We start from the raw sequence: 15,061 nt of genomic DNA on the forward strand, positions 1-15,061 counted from the left end.
GACGAATGGAACGATCTATGCTGGGTGCAGTGATGCCACTCCTCACGATTTATTGTGAGATCTCACAAATTGAAGACAAATCTCACGATCTCACGATTGACGTCTTATATCTTACGATTTTTAAAATTTTTAGGCTGTTACTAAATCTCAAGATGAATAATGCCTACCTAATAAAATGTATACGAGAAAATCAGCGTTTTTAAAGTGCTCTTAGATTGTCACCTTGAAATATTCATAAATCGACTGTATTTTTATTTAAAAGTGCTTGCACTACTCCAATTAATATACACAAAATAATATAAACAAAGCTTAAAAGGTTCTTTATTGCTTTGAAAGTGTAAATATCGGTCCATAAACAACTGAAGTTTATAGCCGGAATTTTGTAGTAAAGGATCAAGATACCAAAATGATTTTAAGTGTGTGTTTGATATATGAAACAAATCGGCAATTTTATATAACAATGACTTGTATTTCATCTTCAATAACTTTGAAATCCTACAAGTGCCGATAAAATGTTAAATCCTTAGAAAACAAAGTTAGATTTATGTATAATATAATATACTTAATATTCTTGGGTAAAATAAGTTAATAATTTTCATTGAAGTTTAAACCATAAAGAATGTTTATAATCATTGCCTAATATTGAATCGATAAATCCATAGCTTGCAGTATATAGGTAGATAGGTAATTTCTTAAAATTATATCTGATACTGGTGGTTTCCCTAAAATAGGCCCTTTTTTATTACACTAATTTTATACACTACTACTTTAATTTTTAAATATGTACTTATATACTAATTAATATATAACAATATAACGTATTTAAAATAGTTTTGTATAATTATATATCATTTAAAAACTCCCATTTCCTTCAAAATTCAACTGTAGCGAAGTCTCACGATTTCTTAAGATTTATTTCTTCCGATCTCACGATTTCTCTTCGACTTCATGTGGCATCACTGGCTGGGTGGGAGTGATGTTGCGGGACTGAATAAGAAACGAAGATCTGCGAAGAAGAACGAGAATTGCTGATGTTGTGATACACATAGCGGAACTAAAATGGATCTGAGCAAGCCATGTAGCAAGAATGCATGACTCACGATGGACGAGCAAAATCACAAATTGGAGGCCAAGAGCAGACAAACTCTTGGCCTGACTACCTACACGTTGAGCTGACGGCATCAGGCGTATCACCAAAAATTGGCAACAAAGACCACAAAATCACAGAAAATTGAGGAGTTTAATGGAGGCCTATGCCCAGCAGTGGACGTGCTACATAAAGGCTGGATGATGATGATGAGATTTTTTTATTTTGACTGATGGCTTCAATTTTCCAGAAAGAAGATAGTTTACCAGTTATATTTCCTTTGTTTCTAACAGATTCGTAAACTGTAGGTCTTCTTTCTAAGATAACGAAGCTTTTTGACCTAGTTTTGATTGAAGACAGAGAAAACATTTCATACTAATTCTTGCGGAAAATTGAGGCGACAGACTGCGAAACTGCTTGTCAATAAAGGGGACTGAATGTCGAAGAGGACTTCAGAAAGTTGGGTTAGTCATGATAATAATGGAGCTCCATGTACTCTTGACTAGAAATTAATTTATACTTAAACTTTAATTACATAATAATTTATTAATATTAAAAGTACTTACACGTCAGAGTAGTTTTAACTTTCTTCAAATAATTTGGATTAGCATATTGATAATTATCGAGAAAGAACTCAAACAGATCAATCTTGTTTTTGCTAAAAAGAGAAATAAAATAATATATGAATTGTTATTCTAAAACTACTTATGTTAAAAAAATTTTGTTTTATCTAAGTAAATATATTCCTCACAAATTACAAAGACTAGATTATTAATTATAATCGCTCGATTATTTTAAGATTATTCTAAAATAAAACACACTGCTATTAATATTGATTAATAGACTATCGAAGACCAAGTCAAAAATTCAATGGTTCCACAGGAGTTAAATTTTTCATATTTATCATTTATCAGGTAATAAACAATATTAGCACAGACCATGGACGCCCATAGGGGGGGCAAGTACCGTCTCAGGACTTGCAACTTAATGTAGAGCCATATGTCGCCATGTTACCAATCCAACGGTAACTTTACCATCTTAATTGTAAATTAGACATAATGTAAACTAAATTTCATTTAGTAATTTTTAAAGGGTTTTTACCCCCATATTTAGTGGCTACATCCATGTATTAACTTGACACTGATGATGAAATACTTATTCCGAAAACGTTTTGTCAATTTAACATAGCCCAACTGGGTTTTTTATATACCTTTTTATAAAGGATTTTATTCAGAAATCAAAAATGTTTTAGAAACAATAATAGCAGATAACAAATTTAATTGCTCAACAAGATCAAGAGCACAGCAGCTTTCATGTGCCACATCTGATTCCACTTTTATAATTTCCCTAAATTTGATTTCCAAATATTCTTCTTTCTTAGAACCCATAGTAAACATTTTACAAACTAAATCAATAGATATGCTGGCAGTTAAAAATCATATACAGTTATTTCTTGATATGATAACAAAGCACAGACAAGAAGCGGAAACAACTTTTAAAACAATTTTTGAAAAGAGTACAAATGATGCCGAATCTCTAAGTATTACCCTTGAAAAACCACGAATCGCTCCTAGAAAGCAAACACAACGGTCAAACCATGCGGTTAATTCCGCTGAAGACTTTTTTAGAGTGTCATTATTTATTCCGTACCTAGATTCCTTAATTAGTAATCTTGGTGTCAGATTTTCAGAAGACAATAATCCTGGTATGTTATTGTATAACTTGCATCCCAAAAACATAATAAAATTAACTGAAGAAGACCTCGCCAAAATAATAGAAATCATAAATAATTTATACAAAATTACTAATCTAAAAGAACAGGCATCATTGTGGCTCTATTATTGGAAAAATCAAACCAATTTAGATGTAGAAGATATTTCAATGTTAGAGCTACTAGACCATTGCTATTTTACCCAGCTATAGCCCAAGCTATAGAAATTTCTCTGTGCCTTCCTCCCACTACATGCACGATTGAAAGATCATTTTCAACTCTTCGAAGGGTTAAAACCTGGATTAGGTCCACTATAAGTGAACAAAAATTAGATGGACTATGTATGATGAGCGTTCATAGAAATAAAATAGAAAACAATCGAAATAATTTTATTAAAAAAGTAATAGATGAGTTTGGACAAAAGCCCAGAAACCTTCAGTTTTTATTTTCACAAGATACAGAGCAGTAGCCTTCAATATCAAGTATACTTTTTACGTTTTGTTGGGTTTAACATTTTACCATTTTAGATTCTATTGGGAAATTATTAGTTTCAATAAATTATAATACATACAATAATAACTGAAAAAAAATGTTAATTTTTTATAATAAATTATAACAAATAAATTTTTAATTAAATTTCTTCAATTGTTTACAACATAGTACAAATTTTTAATGTCAAATATAAATAAGTTGGCACCCAGCGTTACCATAAGCATGGTAGTAGAAGGGTGTACACCCTACCCTAACCCTTTCAACGTAGTACAGTTTTGAATATTTGTTTTAATTTCCTAGTAAAAGAAATTTTTCAATTTAGATATTATGTTACTTACATATTATTTAAACTACACTATTGCTTGTGTTGCATTTCGTATCTCAGAGTACCTGCTTTTTTTATTACTATTTTTTAACATCCTTGCTTAAAATTGATTTTTTTATTCCTACATAAAAAATTTTGTATAATAAAATTTGTATGTATAAAGTCATACCATAAAATATGTTGTTAATAATTTTTTGTTTAAGATTACTTTTACTTTTCTGGTATTTCTTTACTGTTTGTAAATCATGTTTATATTTTTGCATTTTTGCAATCGGTTATTTTAGTTTTTATTAAGTTGTATGGATCAAAATAAAAATTTGAGTTGACTTGCCCCCCCCCCTGGATTTTGATATATGGGCGCCCATGGCACAGACCCAGTGGATACAATATCGGGTCGTTCAACGTTCAAAGGTAACGACATTTGAGGAGGACTTTACGACACATTACAGAGGCGGGAGCGGCGGCAGAGGAATTCAAGCAACGCGATACATAACGTAAACATTGTTTTTCACATGAAATTAAAATCTCCACAGTCGGCAATCCTTTTCGTTTATGTTTTCCGGGGAATCCCTCGACTGTTTTGTACGTTCTTTGTATTTTGTTTTTGTTGTTAATATTACGTGATATTACGCATAAACACATTGCTGTAGTCAGTATTGTTATAAAGTGAATTCATAGATACTATAATAATCAAAATTAAAAAAAAAAAAACGCAAAAATTGATAACTACGATGTTTCGGCGGAATATAAAACCCTAAATATAGCTTACAGGATGTAGCTCTCTCGATAACGAAAGGCGTTCGTAAAGCCTTTAAAGTTTGGAATTCTTTTGAACATATTAAGAACCAAAGGCACTGATAGTAGGAATCTACCTATCATAAAAACCTTACATTAAAAGCAGTCGTACGAGTCGATGGGAGATTCAACAAACGAATATTACATTCAAAGAGGTGTCCAAGTGGTACATTTTATTCCTGTTGTTATTAAATACCTATCGGATATAATTTTCAAACGGTTTTGCAAGATAAAGACGTTGAAGTAAAAATCAATAAAAAACTGATAAATAATCTTAGATACGCTGACGACACTGTTATCTCCAGGGCCTGCGAGTTTTAATATAAATAGTTGATTTACAAATGTACCAATAGATAAGAGTTTGAATATAATCAAGACAAAATTAGATATTGATGATAGGCAACTAGAACAATAATAAATACATTCAGCTATAATGGAGTCAGCCGATATATTTATGGAAGATTTTGAAACGAATAGTATTTCTAAGAAAAATTTAAAACCCATAGTATGGTGGAGATATGTAGATGATGTATTCTCAATATGGCCTCATGGATCAGAGTTGTTGAACACATTCCTGAATGATATAAACGATAAAAAAATACAATAACATTTACCATAGAAAAGGAAATATAAATAAATAAATAAATAACTGGTGTGGGAACGTAAAATTCTTCGAATGATATATGGCCCTTGCAGAGACAGCGTGACAAACGAATGGAGGGGCAGATACAATAACGAGCTAGAGTCCCTATTCGGAAAAGAAAATCTAGTTAGATATATAAAGGTCAATAGACTCAGATGGGCAGGGTATGTGATACGCAGTAACGACAATCGCCTTTAAACAATGTGTTCTGGGAAAAGCCAAAGGGAAGAAGGTCTGTAGAGCGGCCTAGAAAAAGGTGGAAAGATACAGTCAAAGAAGATCTAGAGAAAATGGGAGTGCGACAATGGGAATTACTGGCACAGGACCGACAAACATGGAAGGCAATAGTAAACGCGGCAAAGACTCACGAAGAGTTGTAGCGCCATTGATGATGATGATGACGATGATGATAGAAAAGGAATATAATAACACACTACCTTTCCTGGATGTTTTAATATCTAAGAACGATACTGGATATGAAACACAGGTGTATAGAAAACCAATCGATATCTAAATTACAAATCAAACCAGCACATCAATATCAAAAAGAGAATCATTAAATCCTTATACGATAGAGCCAAAATTACTTGTTTTAACGAAAATTTGTTTTTAGATGAAAAACATTTGTTAATATCTGTTTTATTAAAAAATGATTATTCCTTATTGTTTATAAATAAGGAATTTTCAACAATCGACTTCATAAAACAGAACAACTTAGAACGAGATCCTACATCATACACAAGGAATAATACGAGGAAAATAACAATACCATATATAAAAGGATGATCAGAAAAACTTAAAAATATAGGAAATAAATTCAATATTTCAACAACATTCAAAACATCACATACATTGAGATCTATTTTATCTAAAATTAAACCTAATAATGAACAAGAAGGAACAAAGAATTGTATTTATAAAATACCTTGTGAATGCGATAAATTTTATTTAGGTGAAACATCAAGACCAGTAAATGTAAGAATAAGTAAACATCAATCTTATATTAAAAATAGAGAATTTGATAAATCTCAAATATATAAACACGCATGGCAAACTGAACATAGATTTTAATGGAACGATTCAAGTATAGTCCCAAAAGACGCAGATGGTAAAAAGAGAAAAATCAAACATGAATAAAAAATGCAGAATTTAATATTTTACATTATAAACGATCACACTTCACGGGAAATCCATTTAAGATGACTGTTTTGGATGAAGTTTATTGAACAAGTTCTGTTTTTTTTTTTTAAACGTACTAGTGTAATTGAAAAAAGTTTTAAATGTTTTAGATCGTTTGTTGTGTGAAAGTTTAAATCCAGCGTTTTTTAAGTATATTTCAAATGCCTCACATTTGTTGCCAAACTCAAAACTAAAATTTAATGCCTTGGGTTTTAAAGGTTAGGTTCTAGTAATTGAAACTTCATAGTGACTAATTTATGAAAGAGATAGATTGTATTGATCTCGTAAAAATCATAAAAATTGCAATAATCGCTCGACGTTCATTTATTTAACACCTCTCTAAAAACCGAGTTTATTCACAAAATGCAAAAACTGTATACCAAAGATGCACTCTTTACCTTTTAAACGCATCTAAATTTTTGTCGATAGGACACTTGGATCAAAAGATATCGAATTTTTACCGTCGAACTGATACAAGTTTTATTGAACTTTGATTTCGTGCACGTAACTGACATGCAAAATCGACGGTCGCTTCAAGCGTTGTTTCTAAGAAAACGGTAATTGTCTTATTACGTGAAACAGAGCCTTACAGACATTAACTTATAATATATAAAATATAACTTCAAATAAAGTATGTTTTAAATAGTTTTAGAAAAAAATATATGTAATTCTTACCGATTTTCCATATTTTCGTTGGACATTATATTTAACACAATTTGTAACAGACTTTTAAATTCCTTGTTAGATTTTACATTCGTAATTACTTGTTCTACAATATCCAAATGCAAAAAATTATTTTTAGCCGCTTCATGAGAACTGTTTTTCTTCTTTTTCTTCTTTTTCTTTGATTTCGTTTTAATATTACTGCAAGATTCATCTTCGTCAATCGTTTGACTGTTGTTTTTCTCCTCGTTTTCTTTCTTTACTGTTTTTGCAGTTACCCCTTTAGGTTTACTACCAGACGAAGTGTTTGCTTTTGATTCCAATTGATTTGTTGGATCTTTTACGCAAGAAACGGTAGTATTCATTGTTTGAGTGTTGTTTTTACCTTTTTGTTCTTTCTTACTAGCTTTTCCATCTTTTAGAATCGTGTTTTTATCTGTAGGCAAATTTACCTCTTTAGGTTTAGTATCAGATGTAGTATTTTCTTTTGATTCTAACCGATTCGTTGGATTTTTTACAGAAAGAACGTTACCATTAACTATGTTTCGACTGTTATTTTTCTCCCCGTTTTCTTTCTTGTCGAGTTTTTCTTTTTTCAATGTAGTATTGGTATCCGTAGGCAAATTTAGCTCCTTGGGTTTATCACCAGACGAAGTGTTTTCTTTTGATTCCAACGGATTTATTGGATCCTTTATGCAAAAAATGCTATTATTCATTGCTTGACTGTTGCTTTTACGCTTTTTTTGTTTCTTAGCATTTTTTGGTTTATTATCAGATGAAGTATTTTCTTTTGATTCCAACTGATTTGTGGGATCTTTTACTGAAAGAACGCTACCATTAACTATTGTTCCACTGTTGTTTGTATCCCCGTTTTCTGTCTTGTCAGGTTTTCTTTTTGTCAAAGTAGTATTGTGATCTGTTCCAGTATTGTTTTTATTCTCGCTCGTTGATACATTTGCCAACATTTCGGACGTTTGTATACTTCCAGAGGCATTTGACTGTTGTTGTTTAGAAGTTTCTCCGTGAATAATCAATTTACTACAGTTAGGATCATTATTTTTAGTCTCTGCAGCATTGTCTTTTTTCACAATAGAATTGTTATCTGTAGGTAAACGTATCCCCTCTTTAATGTTGTATTTAATTTTTTCATTCGATGAAAAAAGTTTCTCGGGATACTTCAACCAAGACATAGTGTTGAAAACGTGTCTGTGACAACTTGTGGACTCTTATCTGAAATAGAACTTGATATTAGAAAATACATTTAAAAATAGATATTGTCAATATATGTTAAACTACAAAAAAAATTACGCGTCTATTGGTTGCGATTATAGAAAGATTTATTCGAAAGTACACAATTAATGTACCTGCTGACTATGCAATAATATGCAAAAAAGCATGTTTAAAAAATCCCTACATATAGTAAATATAAATTTTATTTCGTCAATACGACCTGGAAAAAAGTCGGAGATCCCCAGGTACAGGCAGTTGACCTAACGGCAATTAAAGATACAAACAAAAATATATTGACGTGACAACGTCTTAAATTAGGTTGTGGCTCGGAGTCACTCATGAAAAAGTGTAACGCCCGCTCACTTCTGTTACGATGAGTCACCGAACGAGAGAGAGGCCCGCCGGACCGGCGAATGCCTTGCGTCTCTCTCCCACTCAAACATGATCGGTCCGCTGCGCGCGCAGCACTAGAGAATTAGGCGCGTTGAATCGATGCGTGCTTGTGTCTCTGTCTTTCTCGAGCGTTCTTGGCGTTGGAAAACCGAGAAAGCGTCATAATACAAGTTCACACGTGTGGTTAAAGTATCGTCAGCTGTGTCTGCAGTGAAAATGTGGAGTGCTTAGATTCGTCATTTACAACAACTACAACAATAAAGGTAAATAATTGTACACTAATATTTCATTATCGTAAACTATGATTGATTGATTAATTGTTAGATTGACACAAAAGTTGAGAAACTGAGTTTATAGGTTATGTCATACTATTGACAAATGTTGATAGTGTTAAGTAAATTATTAGTTTAAATCACTCTGCAATCAATCGTAATTCAGTCGATTGAGAAGAAACAGCGCGTTTCAACTGCAAACAACTATTGTGCAATTTAATAATATTTATATCAATAAATATTCTACCGAGAAAAAGACGTTGTCACGTAAAATCTTCGCCCGTAAAACCGACTTTACAGGCAACCGATTTTTTTACAAAATTAGACATTCTGAATTGGAACGGAAAACTTTTCCTGTCAGATTATCTGCTTAGATTTTGATTCTTTGCCTGCATTATACACAGGTAGAATTTCCATTAAGAAAGAAAAATATGAGCATTTGCAACAACTGAAGTAAAGTAAACAACAGGACTACCATTTATTTTATGATCAGTTACCTTATAATTAATGCTTCTGCTTATTTCATTTTATATTTTCTGTTTTAAAATTTTATTAAGCATTCATTTTTCTGTTACAATTACCGATGTGTAATCCTTATGTTACTGTTTATTTGAATTAAAAAATAAATAAACTTTTTTCAGAAAAATGCGTATTTCCATTTTGCTTTCAAAATATTAATTCGCAAAAAGCGTATCTCCAATTTTATTTAAAACAAAACCAATCATCATCATCACTGGCTCGACAACCCTTTTTGGGTCTTGGCCTGTTCTAGGATTCTTCTCCATTCCGATCTGTTTCGTGCTTTTTTTCCCCAGTTTTTTATTTTTAAGGTTGTTATATCATTTTCTATTTGTTCTAAGTATCTCAGTTTCGGTCTTCCTCTTGTTCTTTTTCCTACTGGCATCTGTTTGAATATTTTGTTTGGTATTTCGCCTTCTTCCATTCTTTCTACATGTCCTATCCAACGCAGCCGTCCTATTTTGATGAATGTTATATTATCCGGATCCTGGTATATTTTGTATAGTTCAGAGTTGTATCGTCTTCGCCATATTCCGTTTTCTTTTGTGCCCTTATATATGTGTCGCAAGATTTTTCTTTCGAAGGTGGCTAACAACGTTTCCTCTCTTTTAGTAAGTGTCCAGGTTTCTGAGCCATATGTGAGTACCGGTCTTATTAGGGTTTTATATATTTGGCATTTTGTCTTTCTTGCGACGTTATCTGATCTTAGGTGTCTAATTAAGCCATGGTAACATTTATTTGCAATAAATATTCGCCTCTTCACTTCCTCCGTAACGTTATTATCAGACGTGACTAGGGATCCCAAGTATATAAAGTTTTTTACCTCCTCTATGTTGTATTCTCCTATTGTTATATTTTGTGGCTGCCTTATTTCTGCGTTTTTTCTTACCTGCATATATTTTGTTTTGGTCTGATTGATTTTAAGACCACTATTTTGTGCAGCTCGTTCTATTTGGTTGTATGCCTCTATCATTTCTCTTCTTGATCTTGCGATTATGTCAACATCATCTGCAAATGCTAGTATTTGCACGCTTTTATTAATAATTGTTCCTCGTGTATTGACTGTTGTGTCCCTCAGTATTTTCTCGAGCACGATGTTGAACAAGATGCATGATAGAGCGTCTCCCTGGCGTAGTCCCTTTTTCACATCTATTGTTTCCGTTAATTCATTTTGTATCCGGATTCTACTTTCTATTTTTAGAGATTCTTTTATCAGTTCTATTAGTTGTGTTGGTATATTAAATTCTTTCATTGCTTTTATTAAGAATTCTCGGTTTATGTTGTCATATGCGCTTTCAAAGTCTATGAAGAGATGATGTGTGTCGATGTTATATTCACTTGTTTTTTCGAGGATCTGTCGCAGAACAAATATCTGGTCTATTGTTGACTTCTGTCTACAGAAGCCACTTTGGTATTTGCCAACTATTTTTTCAGCGTGTGGACAACAAAACCAATATTTCATCTAAAAACCAAAAATAGAACATTCAAATTCTATCTGAGTTGACTAGTAAAAACTAATTTATTGCCAATCGGTAACAAGTTTAATCATTTAAATTAGTTTTTTCACTCTCCTGTAAAATTTTATAAAATGGAGTAACGCACTATGTGAATTACACTGACGATATTGATACAAAGTCTGGCCTCAACTTCCGCATGAAAGTAGAGTGCGATGGACATCTCATGTCCTTCCTAATATGGAACTATGTAATTGTAGTTTATTCGTCTTCCGGGTTTGGACCGTGTCATTTGTGAGTGACCCAAAAGTGGGTTCATCTCACATATGTAATTGTACTTTGAGCTAATTTAAAAAAATAGTTATTAATTATATTCAAGTTCAATAAATTGATAAAAACAAAAGATTAATTAATTCAATTAATATCCTACTCAAATATATTGCAAACCTTTAACTACAGATGACAAATTTTAATTCTATTGCTTAAATTTTGTCTCAGGGTTTTTCCCAGGTTCTGAAATACCTTCACCTTCTAATAGTGTTAAAATTTCAGCAGGAGTACCTACAAGGAAAATAAATGAAATGTTAAATAAAAATTATTCACGAATATGGATATCGCTATGCCCTACTCCAGTGATTCCCAACCTGGGGGCGATCGCCCTCCGGGGGGCGGTTTGAGATATTCAGGGGGCTATAGAGCGAAGGGGGCGATATGGGGGGCGACAGAGAAAGCGATAAGGGGGGCGTTTAGCATCCGGAAAACGAGAAATGGGTAATTGAGAAAAATAAGAAAAGAAAACAAAAATACAATACTTTCGATCGGATGTATGTATGTATACCAATGCAGGTAATAATAACACAAACATCTCGTCTATTTTTTTTTAGTCACAGAGAGCTATGAATCATAATACAATTTAATTCTATACATTATCGTAATAATTATACATTATAACGAATTCTGCATTCTCCTTTGATCGAGCTTTCGTATTGTGCGATCATCCGCACAAAAGAGAAAGAGAGAGAAGTGGAATAAGAATGATGAGAAGTACGCTTGTCGGTTGTCGTCACTTCAAATGTGGACTCTTTCATTCCCTAGTTTTGTAGTGTGGTATATAAAGTTTGTTTGTTTCAACTGACAGTCATTGTGTTCAGTGAATTGTTATTTTAATAAAGATATTGTGATTTATTTGTGAAACTGTTAAGTCTGTCTTTCAATTCGGACATAACCACTTATCTTATCGAACACGAGGCGTCACAATATTAGAATCATTATTAGTCACAATGTTAGAATTCGGACAGAGAAGTCGACGCGTGGCAATATAATTATTTATTGAGAATTGCGAGATAGTGTTTTTATTCTTTGCCTTCTCAATAAGGTGTAATTAATTACTCTTTTGTTTTGCTCTCAAAATGTCAGCACCTAAAAAAAAAAGTGCCGGCAGTACTCAACGGAGAATTTGAAATATGGATTCATTGAATTGCCAGGAAATAAGAATCTACCATTGTGTCTCATTTGTGCAAATTCTTTGTCAAACGAAGCCGTGAAGCCGTCTCGGCTTATGGATCACTTGAAGAGGACGGTGAAGATGTTCTCTGCAACAAATTGAAAAGCAGAGAGTTTACTGTGCAACTTGACGAGAGTACCCTGAGAGCACAGCTTTGCTGCTGTCATATGTCCGATTCATTGACGACAATGGAGAAATGGCCGAGGAAATGCTGTTTGTTAGAAGTCTGATTACTGATACAAAAGGATCTTTCATATTTGAGGTGGTTAAGAGATTTTTTGAGGAAAAAGAGGTTCCCTTATTAAATATGATCACCTGTGCTACTGACGGTGCAACAGCAATGACAGGACGCCATCGGGGATTTATTGCACATCTGAAACAAGCAGTACCTGGAATTTTGTGTGTTCACTGCGTCATTCACAGAGAGCATTTGGCTGCCAAGAATTTGAGTGGGAGATTACACGATTCTCTTCAACTTGTCATAGATGCGGTAAATAAAATGTCTCGCCAAAAAAATGTCTAATAATTGACTACAATTAATCTCCAAATAAACAAATATCTACTTATTCTTGTTTTATATAAATCAAAAATTGCAGAATTCATAACATAATATAAACAAAATGTACTTTTCTAAAGCTTTATCTTTTTATATTTGAAGCAAACCGCATATACATTATAAAAACATGGAAACCCTGCTAAACCAAAATTTTTTGTTCCATGTTTGACATTTGCAGATATAATCAGCTTGTACTTTCGGTAAACTCAACCCTTTTTTAAAATGTTTCATAAATTTTTGGACAGGAGGTAATTATTTAGTAAGCCGGAACGCCTCAAAAATGCCAAATTTTTTGTGGACTTAGCCGAAAAAGTGAAAAAAAACCTCAAATTTTAATGTTTTCTTTGCTTTAAACTAGTAAAAGTGCCCAAATAATCAAAAATACAAAAAAATAACAAAAAAGTAGTATGAATCAAAAAAAAATTACATAAAAAGCAAAGAAAAGTATATATACATGTCTTAATAAAAAATAGGTAACTAAAACATATTAAATCTCACTGTTTTTTACTGTTAAATTATGAAAAAATGGGTAAAATTGTTTAAAATAATCAAGATTTTTAATATTTCAAAACAATATGGCGGCCATGCGCAAGAAGTTAAATTTTATGTACTTTTGACATTGTTGCCAGTTTTAACCTTTAAAAGATCTAAAAATTTCATGAAAATTACCTTAATTAAAACAGGTGGATACAATCTTAATAACCACGTGCAAAACGAGTTAACCATCGTCTTATTTTATTATTAAAAATGTAAACCAAAAAACCAAATCTAACCTAACATTGGTAAAAAAAGCAGTAATATAAATAAATAAAATGTTATAATTAAAAATCAAAATTTTTATATTTCATAAGAAAACATGAAATTAAAACTAAACCAACGTAACCAAATCTAACCTAACGCTGGTAAAAAAGCAGTAATAAGAATAAAATTTTGTATAATTAAAAATCAAAATTTTTATATTTCATAAGAAAACATGAAATTAAAACTAAACCAACGTAACCAAATCTAACCTAACGCTGGTAAAAAAGCAGTAATAAGAATAAAATTTTATCAAAATTTTTATTGTTCATAGGAAAACGTGATAATAAACGAATAGTAATGTAACCAAATCTAAACTGACCCTTGTAAAAAAGCTATACTTTTCAGTTAAAAGGGTAATAATTTATTCGTTTTAAGTTTTAGGTAAATTTTTATTTTTCATTAGAAAACATAATTTTGAATAACTATGGCAACACTGGTTAAAATTACCCTTCTTCATCATTTCAAGTTGTCATTTCTTGTTATTTCATGGTAAATAATGGCGGTAACTTTTAAAAATCGGGCATATTTTAAATCGGAATTATATAAAAAAGAACGCTTTGCACCGAATAAAAATCATTGCACAATCATTAGTAAGTGAAGGAGAATTCATTGATATAAATTTCATCTCCGTAGACACGGTTCCGGTTTATTAAACTAGTACAAAAAAAAAACAAAAAAAAAGACAGTTTGCAAATCAATGGCATCGAAATTAGCTCCATTCGTACTCCTTTCCTACTTCCCCCCAACTATATATTTCATGATGGTTTTCAGTTTTCATTTGCAGCCAACGACGGCCTCGGTTTGAGTTTATGTAGTCGATCTCTTAAGGAGTGTTTTAGTTTTAAAGTATAATAACCGTAACCAAATCGCCCATTTGAACTGTCCTTCAGTCTTCAGTCCTTCATGCAACACTTTTGTTATATTCAGTAAAAATGAGGTCATAAATATTTATTTTCTATAATCTGTAGTTTCTTAAAAACTAAACTTCTTAAAGATATATTTTCATTGCATTAATAAGGATAAAAAATAAATTTGAATCATATAAATACCTTAATGTATCCTTATTTGCTTATAAAACGATGTTGTAAACATACAATTTCCACTACACTACCTCCGAACAACCACCAACCACTACTGACTAGTGACTACTCACTATAAGACCTTTAGACCTTATCCATCGTTTATCCAGTAATCTAGTTTATCAAGCTAACTAAGCTAAAATGCATTTTGCGATTTACTTATAAATTATAAATATGTAGATTAAGATTAAATTTGTAACAAAATAACGAAGTCGGTGTTCCATCTATGAGTGTAATTTGTGAATTAAGTAGTTTAAGTAGTTGCAATTTAATGCGTACGTTACAGATCTCTACTTATGTTACCCATGGTCAATCAAAATTTTTACAAAGTTCAATAGCTCGCTAACAGATGAATGCA

General features: G+C 31.8%; 1 protein-coding gene across 2 annotated transcripts in view; it reads right to left on the reverse strand.

Moving 5' to 3' along the window:
* Positions 1-14,861, reverse strand: part of LOC140440877 (uncharacterized) — a 33,291-nt gene extending 18,430 nt beyond the window's left edge. Inside the window, exons 1-3 of one of the 2 annotated variants that reach the window (XM_072531239.1) lie at positions 14,674-14,861; positions 6,908-8,125; positions 1,654-1,745 (exon numbers count right to left, since the gene is read on the reverse strand). In XM_072531239.1, the coding sequence (XP_072387340.1) occupies positions 1,654-1,745; positions 6,908-8,085 (1,270 nt within the window). In that variant the 5' untranslated portion in view covers positions 8,086-8,125; positions 14,674-14,861. The remainder of the gene's footprint in view (positions 1-1,653; positions 1,746-6,907; positions 8,126-14,673) is intronic. The other variant, XM_072531238.1, reaches the window with a different exon arrangement.
* Between the last annotated feature and the right edge of the window lie 200 nt (positions 14,862-15,061).

This window comes from Diabrotica undecimpunctata, chromosome 5 (genome assembly GCF_040954645.1).
Source record: "Diabrotica undecimpunctata isolate CICGRU chromosome 5, icDiaUnde3, whole genome shotgun sequence".
Taxonomy (NCBI): Eukaryota; Metazoa; Arthropoda; class Insecta; order Coleoptera; family Chrysomelidae; genus Diabrotica; species Diabrotica undecimpunctata.